Source organism: Strigops habroptila, chromosome 4, assembly GCF_004027225.2.
Source record: "Strigops habroptila isolate Jane chromosome 4, bStrHab1.2.pri, whole genome shotgun sequence".
NCBI lineage: Eukaryota > Metazoa > Chordata > Aves > Psittaciformes > Psittacidae > Strigops > Strigops habroptila.
Genome location: NC_046358.1, coordinates 83,977,892 through 83,997,176, shown reverse-complemented (window position 1 = coordinate 83,997,176; position 19,285 = coordinate 83,977,892). Strand labels below are relative to the sequence as shown.

The following is a 19,285-nucleotide window of genomic DNA, read 5'->3' as shown; positions in this document are numbered from 1 at the left end:
AGGTTGTCTTGGCGCAGAGCTTGGGTGATCCCACTGCTGGCATGGTCACTGATAGGACAAGGGGTAACAGGTTCAAACTTAAACAGGGGAAGTTCAAGTTAGATATACGGAAGAAGTTCTTTACTGTGAGGGTGGTGAGGCACTGGAACAGGCTGCCCAGGGAAGTTATGAATGCTCCATCCCTGGCAGTGTTCAAGGCCAGGTTGGACACAGGGGCTTGGAGCAACCTGCTCTAGTGGAAGGTGTCCCTGCCCATGGAAGGGGGTTGGAACTAGGTGAGCTTTAAGGTCCCTTCCAACCCAAACCGTTCTATGATTCCTAAAACTTGGTGTTGTAGCAGATATGTCTCTTGGGTACTGAGGATGAGCAGGCAGTGAATGGGAAGTGATGGAAGGCACTGAAATCCCATCTGCTTATAGTGACTGGAATTATTATTGTCCTTTATTTTTGCCACTTGTCACCTTGTTTTGCTCTCTGCATGTCCAGGTACATGCACAGCCTTGCTCAGAATCCACCAGGAGCTTGGTGATTCCCAAGGGCTCAGCTGTGCATTGAGGCCAGACAGAGCTGCTGCATTGAGGCTGTTGTATCCCAGAGACAGGGAGGACACAGGTAAACCCAATGCTGTGGGGCTGGCTGAGCCACTGCAAACGCCCATCTGTGCTTTCACAGTCAAAATTGGACTGCATCTCTTTCACTTTGGATGTATTGAAATGTCTGGCAGAGGCTAAAAGGCTTCCCAAGGCCAGTTTCTCTATCCAGAGCTTGCACAGGCACCAGTTGAGCGGAGATGACTTTGCTGACTGAGCTCAAGCATGAGCTGAGAGTTACAGTGAAAACATCTGAACATCATCAGTAGGTTAAAAGGGCATTTCTTGTGCGGATCAGCCACGCTTCTTGGACTTGTTCATCCTCTCCGGCGTAGCACGTGGCAGGAGCAGATGCTATAGGCAATAAGTCAGAAACATTTTAAAACCACCTTCCAAGACCTGATGCTGCCAGTTACCCTTTCCTCAGCCCCTGTGCACTGAATGCAGTACCAGACAGTGGCTGCTTCTCTGCTTCACTCAATTGCAGTTGCAAAATGTTTTCTCCCCTCTACTTCCCAAGTAATCCAGGGAAGGATCATTAGAAATATCACGGCATAAATCCATCCAGGACCCATGTGCATGCCAGGAGCTGGCCCTTGAATCGATTTTGTGCCCAGGTAAAGTGCAAAGGTGGGGAGAGCGCCCAGGCAGCTCCTGCCCACGGCAGCAGCAAAGAGCAAGAGCCACAGTGGGACTGAATCCAGAATCTATCAGAGCTCTGATTAAAGGGAAATCAGTTTCTTCCCTTAAACAAACTTCATGCCCATGTGCATCCCTGATTTTTACCTTTGTATTAGCATTCCCCGATTACTCAATGCTTTCTGGCTGGATGACATTTGGTATTGCTGTTTATTGACCCTGGGGACAGCAGCATTGACATTATAGCTACCAAGTGACATTTACACGGACACCAACGTCATATTGATATCGATAACGGCAGCCAAGTTTATGACACAGCATTAACTATGTGAGGCGAGGAGGGCAGCTTCTGTTATTGATGCTGGTGCTGTTTAAAACAGAAAAAACAGTCTTAAGTTTGATTGACCCGATTTCTGGCAAAGCTGTTTGCTGGGCTGTGAGAGCTAGTCTTGCTGAGCAATGGGGCTCGGGTACCAGGAAGCTGCAATCCTGGCCATGCTCTCTGCCTCCCTTCGAATCATCCTTCTGCCCTGATGTTGAAAGGATTGATTTTCTCTGTGTGTGAGTGGAGGACCAGGTTTGTTCTGATGTGATGGAGCCATTTGCTGTTCGTTCATGGTGTTTGCTCTGTGACTCATCCCATTCCACCCTGGGTCCTGGGTAGCAGGACTCTGCTGCAGCGCTGAACCCTCAGCTCCATCCCTGGGCTGGATCAGGGTTCCTCCTGACTACAATTGTCCTGCGCTCATCCTACCCCACAGACCATTTACTTTGCTATTAGTGTTATTACTATTATTATTACTACTGTTATTATTATTTCTCCTTCTATGCAAAACAGTGTTTTGGCTTTAGCCTGTGAAGTTCATCCTGAAGCTAGTGGCCAGATCCTACTTTATCTGAGAATGCAGCCATGCACCAAAAATGCTGGGTCATTGGGCAGCTGGTGTCGGGGCAGGTTTTGAGGGTGACACTGGTTAAATCACCTGTGGAATGAGAGCTGGGTGAGGAAGGGAAGGGTGGGAATCAGGGTAATGTTGTTAAAATACAACATCCCTCCTTGGCTGTTAAATACTTCATACCTTGCTGGGGGAGAGCCCCAGTGCTTGTATAAATCATGCCCTGAGTTTCTGCTTCTTTTGCCATTTGGAATAATCATTACTTTTAATGGTGGCTGGTTCTCCTACTCAGCATGGACACCAGCCACACTGGCCCTCACAAACCATCCCTCCAAACCTCTCTCTCTGCTGATACTTCCCATCTTTAAAAGGAGATTTTTCTTACCCACCACATGATGCTTCTGAAAAGGTTAATTTTTTTGCTTGCTTTTTCTTGCAAAGCACTTTTGCCCTGCCTAGATAGATGAGGCAGAGAAGACAAAGTCATCCCCTTCTCTTTCTTTTCAGGATTCCAGCCGAGTTTGGTTTCCCAAGGGTTGTGGTTTAGAGGCAGCGAGCTGGTGGAGCAATTTAGCTGAGTGCAGGCTGGGAATGGCATGTGTTTTGCTAAGAGCACATGTAGGGAAAAGGCAAATGGGATGCAAAGGTGACGTGTTTGAAGGGGAATTGCAGCCCTTCAAATTGAGTGGCCTCATCTTCGCACTTACCTTCCTCAGAAGGGGATGCTGCTGCGATGTTTGTCACCTGCACGGTCCCCTGTGGGCAACAGCTCCTGCTCCTCAGCACCAAGGGCGTGAAGGAAGGCTGCTTCCCCTCCTCAGCCCATCTAATTCACCAGGATACTGGTGTAACTGGGAGAAGCTGTGCTTGGTCCAGACCTACCAATGCACCAGCTGCATGAGGCCAGTGGTATTTGCTCTGTGTGGCATTTTCTCCATGAGTAAAGCACGTTTGCATTTACCCACACCCAGAAAGCAAAAACCAGAAGCAAAATAGAGCCCAGAAGCGCTGCCCCATCGCTTCATAGGATGTGTGAGATGAACTCGGTGAGGGCAGGAATGGTGCAGGTGGCTGCATCTCCCCCATTCTCTCCCCACACACCCCTTCCACATCATCCACCACCCAACAGAGCTGGCACAGGAGATATTTAGGGTTCTACTTCCCCGGGTTCACCCCCAGCAGCGTTATTTCGGGATGCCAAGTTGCTGTGACATGAGCTGCCCCCAAGGATGCAGCTATGGCTTTGTGTCCCCCCCTGGGACCCGTTTCCCAAGTATTCAGTGTCTCACCCACACACCCGTCTCTCTCCATCAATTACCTGCTCTGATTGCTCACCCTCACATGTCACTGCTTAGATAGGTGCTTATATGTATTTTAATCAAGTGAGCCACCCAGGCAGAGGGAACTAAGCAAAACACTGTTTCTGTCTTTGTCTCCTTGCTGGGTGAATGATGTCTGGGAATTTAGTGAGCATGAAGCGCTCTCATTTGGGTGGATTTGGTGGCTGAACAGGTAGTGACGTGTTTAGAGATCATTTGGGTTTATTTCAGGCGAAGTTCAAGTGTTCAAGGCTGGGTTTGATGCGGCTTGGAGCAACCTGCTCTAGTGGAAGGTGTCCCTGCCCGTGGCAGGGGGTTGGAACTGGATGATCTTAAGGTCCTTTCCAACCCAAACCAGTCAGTGATTCTAAGTGGTAGGGATTTTATCACTGGCACGGACCCCGAGATCTCTGTGCACCGTCAATCAGGAATAACACCTTTGAATTATTGAGGGACTTTATCAGTATATAAACAGCAGGAACAGAGGCTTTCCTGGAGGACTGGAATCTGCTGCTCAAGGGCTTCAGAGCAGTCATCACAGGCAAGAAATCCATGCTGACCATAACCTAACCCTGGCATGGCCCAGCCCATGGACCCAGCATGGCTCCAGCTGCACAACTTCAACACACAAGATGCTATTTTCCATCATGTAACACAAGTGAGAATCCGGAGGGCAGCTTCAGCAGTGCCAAAGTCCATTTATGTCACTTGAATCAATACAACCTTGTTTGCTCTTAGGACATCTCCCAGCAGTTAATGACACACTAAATCCATTTGCTATCATCTCCCTGGGCATTAACAGGCACTAATGTAACATGGGCAGAGGAGGTGGTTTTTCCAGGGTGGTGCATGACATCATGATGATGTTGGGAAGGTTTTCCTGTGGGTTTGGGGGTAGCAATGGTTTGTGTTGCCTTGATTTCCCTGCTGAGGGAGGTGCAAGATCTGCTGGGACAGGCTTGTGCTGGGGAGGCACATGGCAGGGAAGAGTAGTGGTAGCAATTGGGGTTTACAGATCCTGGTATTACACTCAGAAAGCTGCAAGAACAGAGGGGGATTAGTGTTGCATTGACTGAGCCACATCAGGAGGCAGCTCTTGTGCACCCCTCAAGGTGCTTTTATGCCTGTATCATCCTTTTAGTTTGAAGTTTAATCCCCAATAGCTGCGACTCACTGCACTGCCTGTCTCGTAACAGCCTTACAAAGCTGTTACAACAGGCAGGGAAAATGAAGCTGTCTGACAAATGACACATGACAAGGACTTGGAGTTAACTGCTTTTAAATTCATTATGGCACCAAAAGAGTGGCTTGAGCAAGGTGAATGATTTAAGGTGCATAATAAGATGGATTTAGCCTCCTTTTACTGCTGGTGGATGATCTGTGAACAAGCTGTGATCTCTGCATTACAGTTATTACCCCGATTTGGCAGTAAGGGTGGGTTATTTGAGGACCACTGGCCATTTGCAGTGGTGGTGTGGTTGAACACAAGCACCTTTTCCCTGTTGACAGGACAAATGCCAACTTCTTAGTGCTTTCAAAGCAGATACCTTCAGTGCAAATACTGCTTCCAGCTTCACGGAGTGCCAAAACCAAAGAGGAGGCATTCAAAGGGTACATGGGAGCTGAACATGGCCACCTTGCAGCAAGTCTCCGGTTTGCAGAGAGCTTTGGTCATGCAAAGGTCTCAGGAGCTGCAGGAATTCTGTGTTGTGTGATGATGAACACAGGTTTGGGACGCCCTGACCGTAACACATAATGGCACATCTGGGATGTCCAGGGCTGCAAGCTGCCTTGCTTCATCCAAAAATCACCTAGTGAAGCCAGATCCAGGAGCTCTGCCCCAAAAGCAGCTCCTTGATCTCTGGCTGGGCAAAACAAAGGGAATTATTCACATCTGGGGAGAGAAAGGCACATCCTGCAGCTGAACAGCCTGTTGCTCAAGGTCCATTTGGGGCTTGTACTGGGTTGGAGTCCTGTTATGGTTATTCTAAGCAAACCAATGGGATGCATTTATTCCAGTAACTCAGGCTAATCCTTTCTTAAACAAGAATTCTCTGCAGTCAGGCCCATCTCCACAGACATGTGCCAACTTGGTGTCTTTCAGGATGAAGTATTGCTTCTGCTCTGCGTGTTTGTGGTGCTGTTGGGGAGGTGTGTGTGTATATATATATATTTGTGAAGTGCAGCTGCCTCATTTTGTTTTACAATTCATAAGCAAACGAACCCGAATGATCCAGTGCAGTTTGGGCCCTAAAAATAGCTTTAATCAATCAACTTAAAAAGAAGAATGTTCCTTAAAATGATGCCAGCACCAGCCAGCGCTGCCTCTTGGGAATTTCATTCTGACTCATTTTCCTTCCAGTTCTGTTCTTTCTTTTCCTTTCTTTTTGTATTTCACACCCCTACCCCCTTCCCCCCCCCATTCCTATTTACCAAATATCACTGAGTTTGGACTGTTTTCGTTACTTAGCATCCAGGATGAGAGGGATATTGCAGAATTTCAAAGCTATTTTTGTCACGGGTGGCATGGAGAGATGGGAAGTGTTATTACTGTAATTTGCCAGTATCTGGGCAGCACCCCTAAATACTGGCAAAACAGGCACTAGGTACTTTGAATTCAATACTTCTACACTGGAGCAGCTTTCCACCTGTACCCAAACCTTTCAGGATGTCCCATCAGAGAACATGGACACACAGATGCAGTGGCAGTGCCATGGTGCTCAATGGGATAAGGCAGCAGCCATGCTCACCCCATACCCTGCTCTCCCTCATCCCCACTTCCTTGTCCTGCAAGTGCTTTGATGCTCCACAGCTTTGCAGGAGCCCCATTGCCATCTCATGCAGTGGCTGCTTTGTGGTCTGACCAAGCACATGGGCACCCTCATGGTGTACTGGACCACTCGGACAGAGGACCAAGCCCCTTTCCTGCCTCCTCAGTCTCTTGTTGCACTCTTGCTGCTGCTTTGGGACAGATGCTGGGTTGGCTGGTTTACAAGCAGGTCCTCAGGTGTCCAACCAGCCTCATTTCTAAAGGCAAAAGGCGGCTGTGATTTCACAAAGGAGGAATTGCACGCCCCATCCTGCTGCTCTCCCATGAGCAGTGCATACCCAGCTCACCAAAAGCACTCTGAAAATCCCAGTCTCTCAGATGCGTGTGTATATATATGTGTGTGTGTGTATATTTAGCGCATTAGTCACATCTTAGACTATAAAAACTGAAACTTCAGTTGGCTGCTGCTTCTGTAAACATATGTTCTCCTTGTAACTATAACTTGGCTTTTATTGCTTTGTGTTATTCCTCAGCTTCGTGTGCAGTACGTACAGATACAACAGTATTAATCACAATACTGCCAAATCCAAGCATTTAAAATAATGGGTTAAGTCTCCAAAATCCCCTGACTGGCTTAAAAATAATAAGATTATGTGAAAATAGCAAGCACCATGGTCTTGTCTTGCTGCTTTTTAGTTGCTGGGGGTACAGGCTTTTGGCTTCTGTCTCCAACGTAGCCACTTAACAATGAGGATTGGGGTTGGGGAGGGAACTTTAAAATGAAGCTAAGACTGTTCCATCTGAAGGACCTGGGAATTTGAAGCAGCATGTTCCTCATCATGAGGCATGGGATGAAAGCAAGTTTCGTGACATGGTGGTAATATGGTCCTAGCATTATTTGCTGTGTTTATTGCAGAAATACTTTTAGAATTAGAATGATGGATGGTCAAGATTATCTCCCTGAAAACTGGGAGGCTTAGTGAAGGAGACCACTTGTGTTATGGTGCATCTGAGCCTGACCTATACCCACACCACTGGAGTTGTCTGTGCATTATTTCGAGTAGGGGAATGATGGATGCAAAGCGATGGAGACATAAACCAAGGTCGCAGGCATGGCAGTCTACTCTGTACCTATGCAATGCTAAAAGAGATACCCAAAATCTGGCTTTCTAACAATAAACAAGCAGTTTATTTTTTCTTTCAATTTTATATTTAAGAAACAGGTTCATGTTGCATCACTGCAGTTAATTTTCCTTTTCTCTTTGGGCCAAGAGTCGGAGGTTTACAGTGGGAAGGAATTGAGGGATGCTGGATTTGGGTTTGGTGTTTTTCGGTTCAGTAGTCACTCATTTCTTCTGCCTGCAACCATCCATGTCATGGTGTACAAACCATCTCCAGAGAAGATGGAGCTGTCAGGCCTGGCTGGGGCTGGTCTTGGAGATTAATTAGTTCTGTGCCTAAACCAGCTGAACTAAGATGCAAAGTACAATGTGAGTGCTGTGAGCAGGGTGAGGACACAGCTTATTTCTGCTTTTGCTTAGATTTGTTGCCACAAACTCAGTTAAGTCTCTTCTGAAGTTAAATGTGAGGGTTTGAATGCTGGTGTGTTCTCCCTCTTGGGAGAACACATCCTTGGGACCCATGGGCAGGTCTGTGGACCACTAGCTGGAGATGTGCTGGTGACACCAGTGTCTGCCCTGTTCCTCTGCTCCTCGGTTTGGGGCCTGAGGTCAGCAATGCAAAAAAGCACAAGTGCACTGCTTTAAAAAGGGAGAGAGGAAAAGAATAAGTTAAATCAGAGGCCAAATGCAAACTTGCCTTCAAAAAACCACTGCATTAAGAAGAATTGTTGATGCTGTGAAGTGCTGTACCACTGCAGGTGGCCTCGCTCCGCTCTGCATCCTAAGATGCAAAGGGACTCTGATGTCCTGTTCTGTTCTGTATCCACCAGACAGCACTTTTAAAGACATTGTGTGGTTTTTCCTGTGTTTGTTAGCTGGTTTTCTGTGGTTTTGAGCTTAATTAATCAGTAATGTCCTTAGGAAATGAGAGTCTTGCTGTGTTACTGCCTCAGTGACAGAAGAGCTGTGCCAAACCCCGCTGTTGGTGGCAGAGGGCAGGGGCTGAGGATGGAGGTGGGAGGTGCCGGGAGCTCTTTATCTGGGCAGGACAGATGCACAGCTCCTACACAGCTTTATTTTGGGTTGCCTACTCCTCAAACGCATCCTCTGGCACTAATAGCAGTGTTTAGGTGATGTGGACCGATGAATGGCCACCCAACATCACGTCTCTGCACTGGGCTCCTGCCATTTGGTTTTACTGCTGGGAACACTCAAGCTTTTTTTAAGCTGTTTCAACACACCCTTGAATCCTCATCTCTCTTTTAAAACCAAGCCAAGGTCTTACAAGCTAAATTGGCATGGCAGAGACCAGTGGGAAAAGAAAGTCTTGCCCATGCCGAAGCATCTTTTAGCACCTAGAGCTCTCCATCCTCAAGCTCATCACCTTTACCTGGAGGTGATTTCAGTAAAACCCTATGAAATGCTGCTGGAGAGCATCAGGAGAGCATCAGCATCAGCCAGTGCACTAACAGCAAGTGGGACAACAACATTTTGGGACAGAGCCTATCTGGTTTCTGTGTTGCCACTTGTAAACCCAGGGCTAGATTTTAGTGTAAGAGACTGTGTTGGTCCCTCAGTGCAGTGCTGTGCAGCCAGAGCATCCCTCAGTCAGTCAGGACTCTGCTGTTACCCAGCTCCTGCTCAAAGGGAATTTGAGCTCATCCCAGATACGCTTGACATATGACCCTGGAATTTGTGGCAGAGGAAGAGATATTAAGCAAACCTTTATCTCTGCCTCCAGCAGTTAGCCTGGATCTCCCCTTTGCATCTTCTTCTTTTCAAATCTAGTTGGGAACTTGGCTGCTTTTAAACCGGGTGACGCTTCGGTGGCCTCAAGAGCAGCGGTTTCCATGGTAACTCAAAAGTATCGGGTTTTGCACAGTCATGGTTTTAGTGGGTCGCAGCCACAGATACGGATCCTGAGCAGGATCCCGTATGGCTGAGTTTGGTGTTACCATCCCGCACCTTCCTTGGCCTCCTGGGTGCAGGAAAGCCAGGCAAGGTGTGCACAATGCTGCAGGGACACCCATGAGGCTGTTCTGTGCTGTGGGACTTCCATCTCCAGCCATATCTTTGCCATTTGTGCTGGCACAACCCAGTGTTGGGCTGCTCTTGGAATGGTTGGGATGGAAGGGACCTTAAAGCTCATCCAGTTCCAACCCCCTGCCACAGGCAGTGACACCTTCCACTAGACCAGGTTGCTCCAAGCCCCATCCAACCTGGCTTTTCTTTCACTTTTTGATTTTTGGGTGTTTTTCCATCATTAGAATGGGGGTTTTCTTTCTGGATGGGCATTTTGAACTGGCCCAGTGGGAAGGATGCTGTGAAAAGGTGCCCTCTCTAATCCCAGCCTGCAAATCAGCATCATCTCCCACTGCCCAGGGGGTTTGCTTTGGGGCATCTCCATGTGGCTGCTGGAGACTGCATAGCTGGGGGGGGGGGGGGGGGGGGGGGTGCTCTGGAAAAGCAACAGGAGAGTGGTTAAATCGCAGCTTTTGGAGCTCCTCCAGAGCCAGGAGGAGGGAATGGAGGAATGAATTGAAATTCCCTTGAATATCTGTGCACCAGAGGGAGGGAGGATTAGTCCCGTTAGGGCAGAGCACTCGGGGTAATCCCGCTTTTGAATTAGGGATTTCACTGTCATTAATCTGATGTGAAAATAAATAGGGCAGGAGCTTAATGCCTTTGAGGGAGCTGCAGGCACAAAGGGAGGGCTGGAGTGACTGAGCAGGGTCAGGACCTTTCAGCTCAGACCCTTCCAGCCACATATCCTTGGGAAGGGTTTCGGGGCTGAGGGAGGATGGGAGCATCCCTGGGAAATGCCTCATCATTTTGTGGTGGGGAAAAGCCTACGTTGTACATTTCTCCATTGCTGGAGCAGCAGGGGATGGAGCCAGCACGAGCCCAGGATCAGTGTCCCAGGTCAGGATGGAGGAGCAAGGCTGGAGCAGCCAGCTCTAAGGCAGCACGCTCCCCTCCTCTGGGGGAAGCAGGAGACCTAATGCATCAACATAATTATGTAGTTTTAAAGTTCAAAATCCACATGCTTTGATTTTTTTTACTTAAAAAATATCTGCAAGTATAATAAGTGGAATGAATGAGACTACAGGCACTCTGGGAATAGCGCGGGAGCCCTGTTTGCAGGGAGTTCCACATGAATCCCAGCAAGCAATGCAAACATTGTAAGTAGGATACGGCCACGGGGTTGGGCTTCAGGCCTGGTGCAGGCTGTTTTCTGTCTGGAGCAGGATTACCACTCTGCTGCTAATCAGGCACAAGGGAAGGTGATCCAAACAGCTCCTAAAGATGTCAAGAATCAGAAGGAGTCATTGAAGGAAGGGAGAAATTAAAATAAACCAATGTTGGTGTTTCAGTGATGCTTAGCCTCCAAGAGCTTCACTTGCTCCAGCTGCTCCTCCATCACTAATGGGGTGACGTGGGGTTTTATCTGTGTATGTGATTTCATGCATTTCCATTTCCAAGTCTGACCTGTTTGGTCTCCAGTATGGGCTCCAACGTGTTCCTGTCTCTGAATGTTCAAAGTAAAACCCTATCTAAAACTAGAGGGTTGGGTTCAGGTTTTAGAGAAGCTGCAGGACCTGACCCCACTGATTTCTCTTTTTCCTTTCAATTCAGCTAAATGAGAATGCGTGCGTGCAAAAGTTCTGAGAGTCTGCAGCTCTGCTCTTGCCTAATCTTATGCTGTGATAAATCTTATGCTGAACTGATAAAATGCCAGATAGAACACTTGTAAAGGCAGCAGGGATAAATACGGTTGGGGGTTTTTTTTTGTTCAGGTTTCTAAAGCAGGAGAGTTGTTGTTATCAGAAATAAGACAATGTCTATGTGCTTCTTCCTCCATGATGCCTTGCTCACATACCCTTGTATGTTTGAAAGCAAAAAGGTTTATTCACCCACAGATGTTTTGAATTCTTTTCTTAAGAACAATTCTCTCATTCATGCTTCATTTGCAAAACTCCTGTTTAGTTCCCCCACATCTTTATTGTTTTTAATAGTCAGACCAGCAGCAGTAATCATAAGCTCTGGGCCTGTTTCGCACTGATGCAAACCACTACTTATTACTGTGAAACTATTAATGTTTGTGCAGTTGAGCACTGGTGGGTCCTGTTAGAGAATGTAGTCTTATTTTGGTGACTGGAGACTTTGAGCCCTTTCTTTCCCTTTCAAAGCCTGTGCTGTGCACCCTGGGTCCTGGTTTACATCCTGTATCCCAACATTGGCCCTACCCACTTGTGCCACCAGCTTGGCTTTGCTTTGCCTTCATCCTCAGTTGTGATGTAGAGCTCAAAACAGACTCTATAACTCCTTGAGACTTAGAAAACAGGTAGGAATGCGACAACCTGCATTCAGCACCCATTCCCATGACTTGAGATGGAAACAAGGAGAGCAACCTCGCTGTTTGGAGCAAGGAACTGGGCACAAGCTGGTTTCTGGTGGTAATGGTGCCTGTATTAATCTTTCTTTGCTCTGTAGTGAAAGAGCTCATGCTAGAGGACACTTGGGGAGTGATTTGCTGCTAAAATGCTTTGAGATCTGGAGATGAAGGCTCTATGGGAGGAGGACAGAGGTGGCTGTGCTCTCAGCTGCCCTTGGCATGCATGAAGAGTGGAAGAGGATGGAGTGAGGAGGACTTAAGATGGAAAGCCATGCACCTTGATGTGCTTCTCTGGCTTTGCTGCTGTGGAGGAAATGAAAGGCATCCTTTGTCCCTCCATCTCAACAGGAGTTTCCTTTCCAAGGCCCTTTCCTCAGTTGCCAAAACCTTCAAACCTTAGCAAATCTGGGACGTTTGTTGGTGTTTCTTCTTTGTTTGTGCAAGGAGTGAAGGCTTTTTGATGTGTAAATAGCAGAGTGCCTCAGTTTCTCCACTGAAGTGTGTGCTCTCCTTAACTCTCTCCTGTCACCTGGTTTGAGCACATCAGCATGCTGGTCATCCTCCTGAACTGCGTCACCCTGGGCATGTTCCAGCCCTGCGAGGATGTGGAGTGCCAGTCAGAGCGGTGCACCATCCTGGAGGTAAGGATCCCATGCTGCCCCGCTTGCCTGGGATGTGTGGTGTGCAGGGAGGTGGCCATCCTGGAAGTCCATCTTGTCCCTTCTTCCCAAAGCTGTTCCCATCGGGATGGTTTTTCTGGTAAGCCACACTTTGCCATGTAAAACTTGTCTTTCAAAGACACCTGCTGCCATGGCCCAAGGTGAGACCCAAAGGCTGATTTGGACTTACCCCAGCAAGATCCTTTCTCTATGCATTTAGTAAGGGTTGGGATGCTCAAAACTGAGCATCCAGCTCCAACTGGAGGTGTTGAATGCTTTTTAGTTACAGGATGGCCAATGCCACATGGAACCTCTTGCTCACAGTCAGTTCCACCCCAGCAGGCTTGGTGCTGGCATGGTTTTGATTGCTGCAGTCTGGCCTGTGCAAATACAGCTCTGGTGACTTTGCCATCTCATTCCCTTCTTCATGAACAAAAATGCATGGGATGAGCCCATGCCTGCTCTCCTCCAAAGCAGAGCCCACCACGTAGCAGCATTGCTAGGATAACTACCTAACCAACCTTTGGGAAGTACATACCCATAGAAAGCTCACAGACCGTTGTTGGCCATCCCAAGCTCAGTGGGGCATCACGCTTGTCACTTCATCCCTCGCTGCATCCTGGCAATCCCCTCGCTGACATATGCCTGCAGGATTCATTTTGGAAGCACATCCCAGCAGCATCTGGTGTGTGGGCTGCACCTTGGCGCTGGGTTTCCTGCAGCAACCCTGTTCTGGGGCTTGGAACCAACTTTCCTTGTTCCTAACGCATTACGTCAACCTAAGCAGGGACTACCGGCATGTGGTAGCGTAGGTCTGCTGCTTGACTTCCCTTTGAGTGTTTCAGGAAGGCCAGTGGGATCCTTCCAACTCTGCTGCCTCTTTCAAAGATTGGTCCAGAACTGCCTGCAAAATGCCAGGAATAGCAGAGTTTATCATCAAAGCCTCTTTCAGCCTTTAAAGAGGATCTGCTAAATGCAGAGCCAAGTAAACCACGTGAATTGAGGAGCCATTAGAGGTTTCTCACGCAATGAGATCAATTTTGGAGGCAGACAGCATTGGGATCATCTCAGAGGGTCAAGCTTGGTGTGAAGCAGCACTCAGAAGTGGCTGGTCCATCTCCTTCACCAGAAAATGTCACACTGCTGGTAGCTGTGGGCTAAACTGTCTCCAGAGAGCCCATCACAAAGTGTCTCATCTCTCCTGAAAGGTGACACTCCATGTACCTGCTGTTTTCCTGTGTGTATTCACACCCACGTGGGGCTTTGTTGGAGGATGCCCCAAAATGTCCAGGCAGACAAAGGTAATCCTGCCTGGATGAGAAGGTGACATTATTGAATGGCTGTTTGCTTCCTTTTTCCCCTAATTTAATCAGGTTGCAATCACACAGCTTCCATGGGCTGTTCTCCCCAGAACAGACACACATAGAATCTGCAAGGAGCCCAGGCATTGAATTTGGTTTCTAATACTTGCTGAATGATTCCAATGTATTGAGTACATTTGCAAAACCCAGTGTTCTGCTGATGGGTTTGCAGGCAGAAACAGGCTTCAAGTAAAGCCATCGTTATCCCTCAGCCTCCCACAGCTTCCAGGCAGGAATGGAAGCCAGAACATGAGGTAGAAAAGCCTGAACTTCTTTATGGAGGCTTTTGGATGCCAGATATTAAATGAACTGAAATAATGGAGCAAAACTTCTGTGTTAGTTTATCAAGGGAAAGGTTGGTTGGTAAAGCAAACAGCCACAGGAGATGGTGCTCACACACAGCCACGCAGAGCTGCATGGATGCACAGTGGGAACTTGGCTGCCATGTGGATGTTCTGATGATTTTACCATTAATCCACTTAGACCTCAATATGGAAGTGCCAGACACAATACCAAACAGTATGGTCATTGTGGACTGGTTTGGACAGCAGCAGTCATGGTTGTAGATCGAGAAATTCCTGTGCTTCATCAAGTCTGTCATTCAAAACAGCAAAGCCTCTGCACATGATTTAAAAGCAATCTGTATCTCCTGATGTTCAAGTTTACAGGCAACATGTAGAAGAGTCTTTACAACAGAGTCCATTTCATGATATCTTCAAGTACCATCCGTATTTTGTGCAGGAACCTTCTGGAATCTCCAGAAGGCTGGAGAAATCCCAGCTGTCCAAGTCCCCACTACTCTACAGAAGTCATTCTTTAAGTAAAGACTGAGGCATGTTCTATGGGGCAGCAATGGATTAATTTGTGCATCTTTATTTTCTCTTCTTGTTTTCATAGTAATCTAAACCCCTAAATTTTGACCTTCATCAAGAGGTGCCAGCACTGGGTACCCGGATTTGCCAGCAGGATGCCCTGAGCCTTTGCACCATGAGGAACCACTCCAGTCATTCCTCACGTGCAGCAAAACTGCCCTTACAGCTACTGCTTCAATCTCTCTTGGTGTGCACATTCACACCCAGCAGTGTTTGGGTCTGTGGGTAGGAACCTGGTCCCTGAAGGCATCAGAGGTGAAGCACATCCCCCTGTGTTAGATGGGACAAATTCTCTCTAGGAGGTACTGAGCCACCCAATCTGGAAGCACAGCTCCCACTGCAGGTTGCTGAGACCTCATGGACCCAACCACAATGTGTAGTCTTTAAATGCCAGGAAAAATATCCAACCTGTACAACAGTGATGTCCTTGTATCTTTGTCAGTAGATTAACAGAAGCTGTTAATGCTTCCCAGGCAGTGGAACAACCCCAGAGCTATGCTCAGGGGTTGCCATCACCTATCAGGTATTGCAGGTTTTATATCTGAGTTGGGTAGGTGGCATTTTGGTACCAGAGCTTTGCCTTGCAACATCTGCTGGGTACAACAGAGTGCCTCTGCAGCGGGAGCACTTGTGTCTCTGCTTTCCCCTTCCCTGCTAAGATTGCACAGCAGAACTGACTGTAATAATCTTTTACTGGTCTCCAGGCATTTGACGACTTCATTTTCGCTTTCTTTGCGGTGGAGATGGTCATCAAGATGGTGGCTCTGGGGATCTTCGGGCAGAAGTGTTACCTTGGAGATACATGGAATCGTCTGGACTTCTTCATCGTGATGGCGGGGTCAGTAAGAAAACCTCATATATTTCTTCTTTGTCATGAAAGCAAGAAAACCCCAGAGAGCCAAATCTGTGGGTTGTCCTGGCTGCTTTTCATAATGCCTTGTGAAAGCTGCCAGGCTCAAGCCAAGACAAAGTCTCATAAGTCTCATTCGGTTTCACCTCTGGCAACCACACTGGATCATGGGGTGGGGTATGAATATCAGGACAAAAGCCATCGGGTATTCAGTAGCAATCCTTTTGCCAGTGTTGTCTCTGTCAAATCAAGTACATGCTGATCTAGTCCTTGTGATGCCTACAATGTTCCAGTGCTCGTGGTTAAGCCTGCTGTCTTCAGGATGGGCAGAAAAGCACACAGCAGCTCAGCCCAGCTCCTGCTAGGTAATACCATGAGAGTGAGGCAGAGAGGCAGAAATTGGCCAAACAAGGAGAACGTAGCCCAGAAACCTGGTTCAGAAGGTTGAGATCCTGATGGAAGAAGCTGGCCAGAAGTTGACCCAAATGACAAGTGCATGCAAATGCCTCCTGGAAACTTCTCTTGGTTTAACACCATCTCCTACAGCTGCTTATTTGTGCAGGACGTGTTAACAAACAGGTATGAGGAAGAGCTGCGTGTTTTTGACACCAGTTCCCTCACACCCAAGGGAGAAACTGAATGGACTAAAAGCTTGGCAAGTCTAAAACTTTATTCTATAAATAAATGTGTTTTAGAAACCCCAGGCTCTCTTACCTGCTTAGCATAACCTAGGAAAGGCTAGACTGCTTTAATTATAGAGCTATGCCTTATTTCTGAATCCCTGGGTTTATAATGACCAGCCTGGGGTTAATTAGAACATTCCTGTAATATGTTGGGGCATTTTTACCCTTACATTAGTGATGTACAATCTTCATTGCACTAATGGAGTTTTGTTTTGCTCCATGTTATTTGTCTGGAATACAATTAGGAATGGCCTTACTGCTTTGAATAAAACATGAGCTCTCCTGAGCAGAGCTTCCTTTGAACCCAAGTGTGGTGTTACCAGGAAAGAACAGCAGGGACAACAGAAACAGCAGTTAATTATTTCTTCTTTCCAAAGCCTTGCTGCAGTGTTTAAGCCAGAAATAGTAGGAGAAGAGGAAGGCTGTGGTTACAGCTTGGCATCAGAAGTCTGCCATCTATAACCAGTGTGCAGGCAGTGTTTCTCCATGCAGAACCTGCAGGATGAGATCTCCTGATGGGCAAGCAGAGGTTCCCCACACCATCAAAGAGGAGAATAAAATAGCACATGGAGGCAGAAAGGCTGAGCCCTCTGCTCATACCTCAGCATCAGGTTTGGCACCAGGATCTTTGTTCATGTTGCACTTGGGACAAGGGGGAAGGTGGCTGGATGTCCATCTTGTAGTTTTCCAAGGAAATCTGTGGCTGGCATAGGTTTGAGAAGAATGAAAACAGCAGAAGCACCAGAAGACCCCAACGGGAAGCCCTGCTGCCAGTCTGGCGTTGCTCAGGCTGAAGATGAGAAGAGGAACAGCCCTTTTCTGGCTGATCCTGGACCATCTCGAGATGATTTTGGTGTATTCAAGCCATACCTGTGACATTATTTCCCATCTTTCAGAAGAGAGTTTGGTCTGGGAGCTGGGCTAGCCGGTAACACTAGTGGAGGGCAAGAAGAAGCTGTGCAATGGGATGTGGTTCTTCACCTCTCCCACCACCACTGTTCGATCCAGCAACTGCTCCTAAAACTGGAGGTGGTTTTAGGCAGGGAGCATGCTACTAGAATAACAAGAGCTGCTTTTGCCAGCAAGTGGATGGATGTGATGAAGTTACTATGAAGTTTTCTCTGATAAGAAGGGAAACAAGTGATAGGCAGTGCTGCCTGCTTGGTTTGTCCCATTTGGTCTCCTCAAATAAGCTGGTTTGGCTTACCAGCATGTATAGCAAGGAGAGCAGAGGGTAAGCAGGGAAACTACAAAATAAACATATCTTCTGCCTGTAGCAACAGCTTGTATCTGAAGTTTGTTCCAGCACTGAAAGCCTTTTCGTGTTTTGCTCGCCTCAGAAATGTAATCTGGACAATTTCAGACCAAATGGAGCTTACAACCTTTGGGTCTGTCCAGCAGCCAAGTTGAAAGCATTTCCCAAGCATCAAAAATGTTGTCCACAAGAGCTGAAACCAAAGAGGTTTCTTGTGCACCCAGTCCCTGGAGACATTGCAGCCTCATGTGATAGGCTTTGGACATCTTTAACTTGACAGCTAAAGGACTGGAAACTGTTCATTGCAGAAGACACTGCAAAGGCTTGTGCCTCCTATGTTTTCAGTACCCAGAGGTTATAGGGAATGACCTACCAAGTGTTAGTCCACTCAGACCTCCTGTCCCTCCACACCCAAAATTTCCAGCTCCAGCAGGTTTCTGTTGGGCATTTCCAGAGAATTCTTGGTTTACAAGTGTGATATAGGCACAGGACACCAAGCTTGGTCCTTTTTCATGAAGGTTTCAAACTGCTTATAGAAGGTCCAGTGTGGAATCTATCAAGTGTTTCAGGTTGGCTTTGGTGGGCAGTATATATCCTCCTGAGACTTACTTTCAAATCCTAAATGGAATATCATGAAAATCCAAAGTATCAGAATCAGAAAGTTGGTTTGTTGGTTTCCTAGGTCAAATCCTGCATTTTTCATCTTTTATCAGCCTCATTGAAACTCAAAGGGCCAAGTAAAAGTGAGGGCCCATGAGTTCACCCTTTAAGATCCCCATGGTTTCATGTGCTCCCTGGACTACAAAACCAGCTCCCACTGGAGCATTTCATACTTCTTTTACATGCTATTAGTAGTTCAAAACCTGTATCCGTTACACTAAAATCCACTTACTCAGCTACACGATACACTGTGAGTGTGCTGTACTGGGACCACGCCAGCGAGCACATTCAAGCTTCACACTATTCACGCCAGAGACTTTAAACAATGCTCTGTGTATCCATGCAAGGTCTGTTTAGAGCAGACACCTGGTGCTGGCTCCAGGCCCCTTGGTGCAGGTGTGAATGGGCATTTCTGATGGCTTTCCTGCTGTGTGGTCCTTCCTGCAGCTCCGGGCTGCTTCCCACTGCTCTGCTCCAACTGCTTAATGAACACACGTTAGATTTAAAACCTGTTTTCGTGCTGTGCTGAGTTTTAAATCTATTCATCGTGTTCGGCTCAGTCCCTACGTATGAGCTTGAAGGTGGTTTTGATTTATAAAGACTCACTAACTACTTCAGGAATAACAAATATCTCTGGAAGGTTATCGCTAAAACCAGCTCAAAATCAGCCGGCAAATTAAAGCTAACAAGCCAAAGTCACCTCAGCGCAATGCCAGTGATACCAAACTAGCTTCAGGACAAAGACAAAAGAGAAGCAAACATCAGAACATCTAGATATTCCCAACTAAATTTCATATAGCAGGGCAAGGCATCAAATACGAAGTACAAGGCTCCAGCAGAGCAGAGCACAGGCACACGAGCAATGATGCACCTGAGCAAGGCTGGTCCCAAACCAAACCTCTCTTTGCTGTTGCCTGAAACCCATCCAGCTGTTGCTTCATTCCATTTGGTGGTTGCTTCTTGATGGCACGTAATGATTTTGGCCCATCCTGGCTGCAGGATGCTTCAAATCTCTCCTTTCCACTGAAGCTTCTGAAGCGCCTGGTTGCAGAATTCAGCTTGTATTTGCCTTCCTCTTTCCATATCTGTTTGTGTATTAACAAAACCCCACAAAACAAAAGCTCTTTCTCCATGGGATCCAACAGCTTGCTCGCAGGGTTGCTTTTGATGCCGTTATGTTATTTGAACAGGCGTGGTGAGAGATTTGTGACATA

At 47.3% G+C, this 19,285-nt stretch overlaps 1 protein-coding gene across 2 annotated transcripts in view; it reads left to right on the top strand.

Moving 5' to 3' along the window:
* Positions 1–19,285, top strand: part of CACNA1H (calcium voltage-gated channel subunit alpha1 H) — a 231,630-nt gene that overhangs the window by 100,913 nt on the left and 111,432 nt on the right. For both annotated transcript variants that reach the window (XM_030483014.1, XM_030483013.1), the window contains exons 3-4: positions 12,261–12,372; positions 15,328–15,461. In XM_030483014.1, the coding sequence (XP_030338874.1) occupies positions 12,261–12,372; positions 15,328–15,461 (246 nt within the window). The remainder of the gene's footprint in view (positions 1–12,260; positions 12,373–15,327; positions 15,462–19,285) is intronic.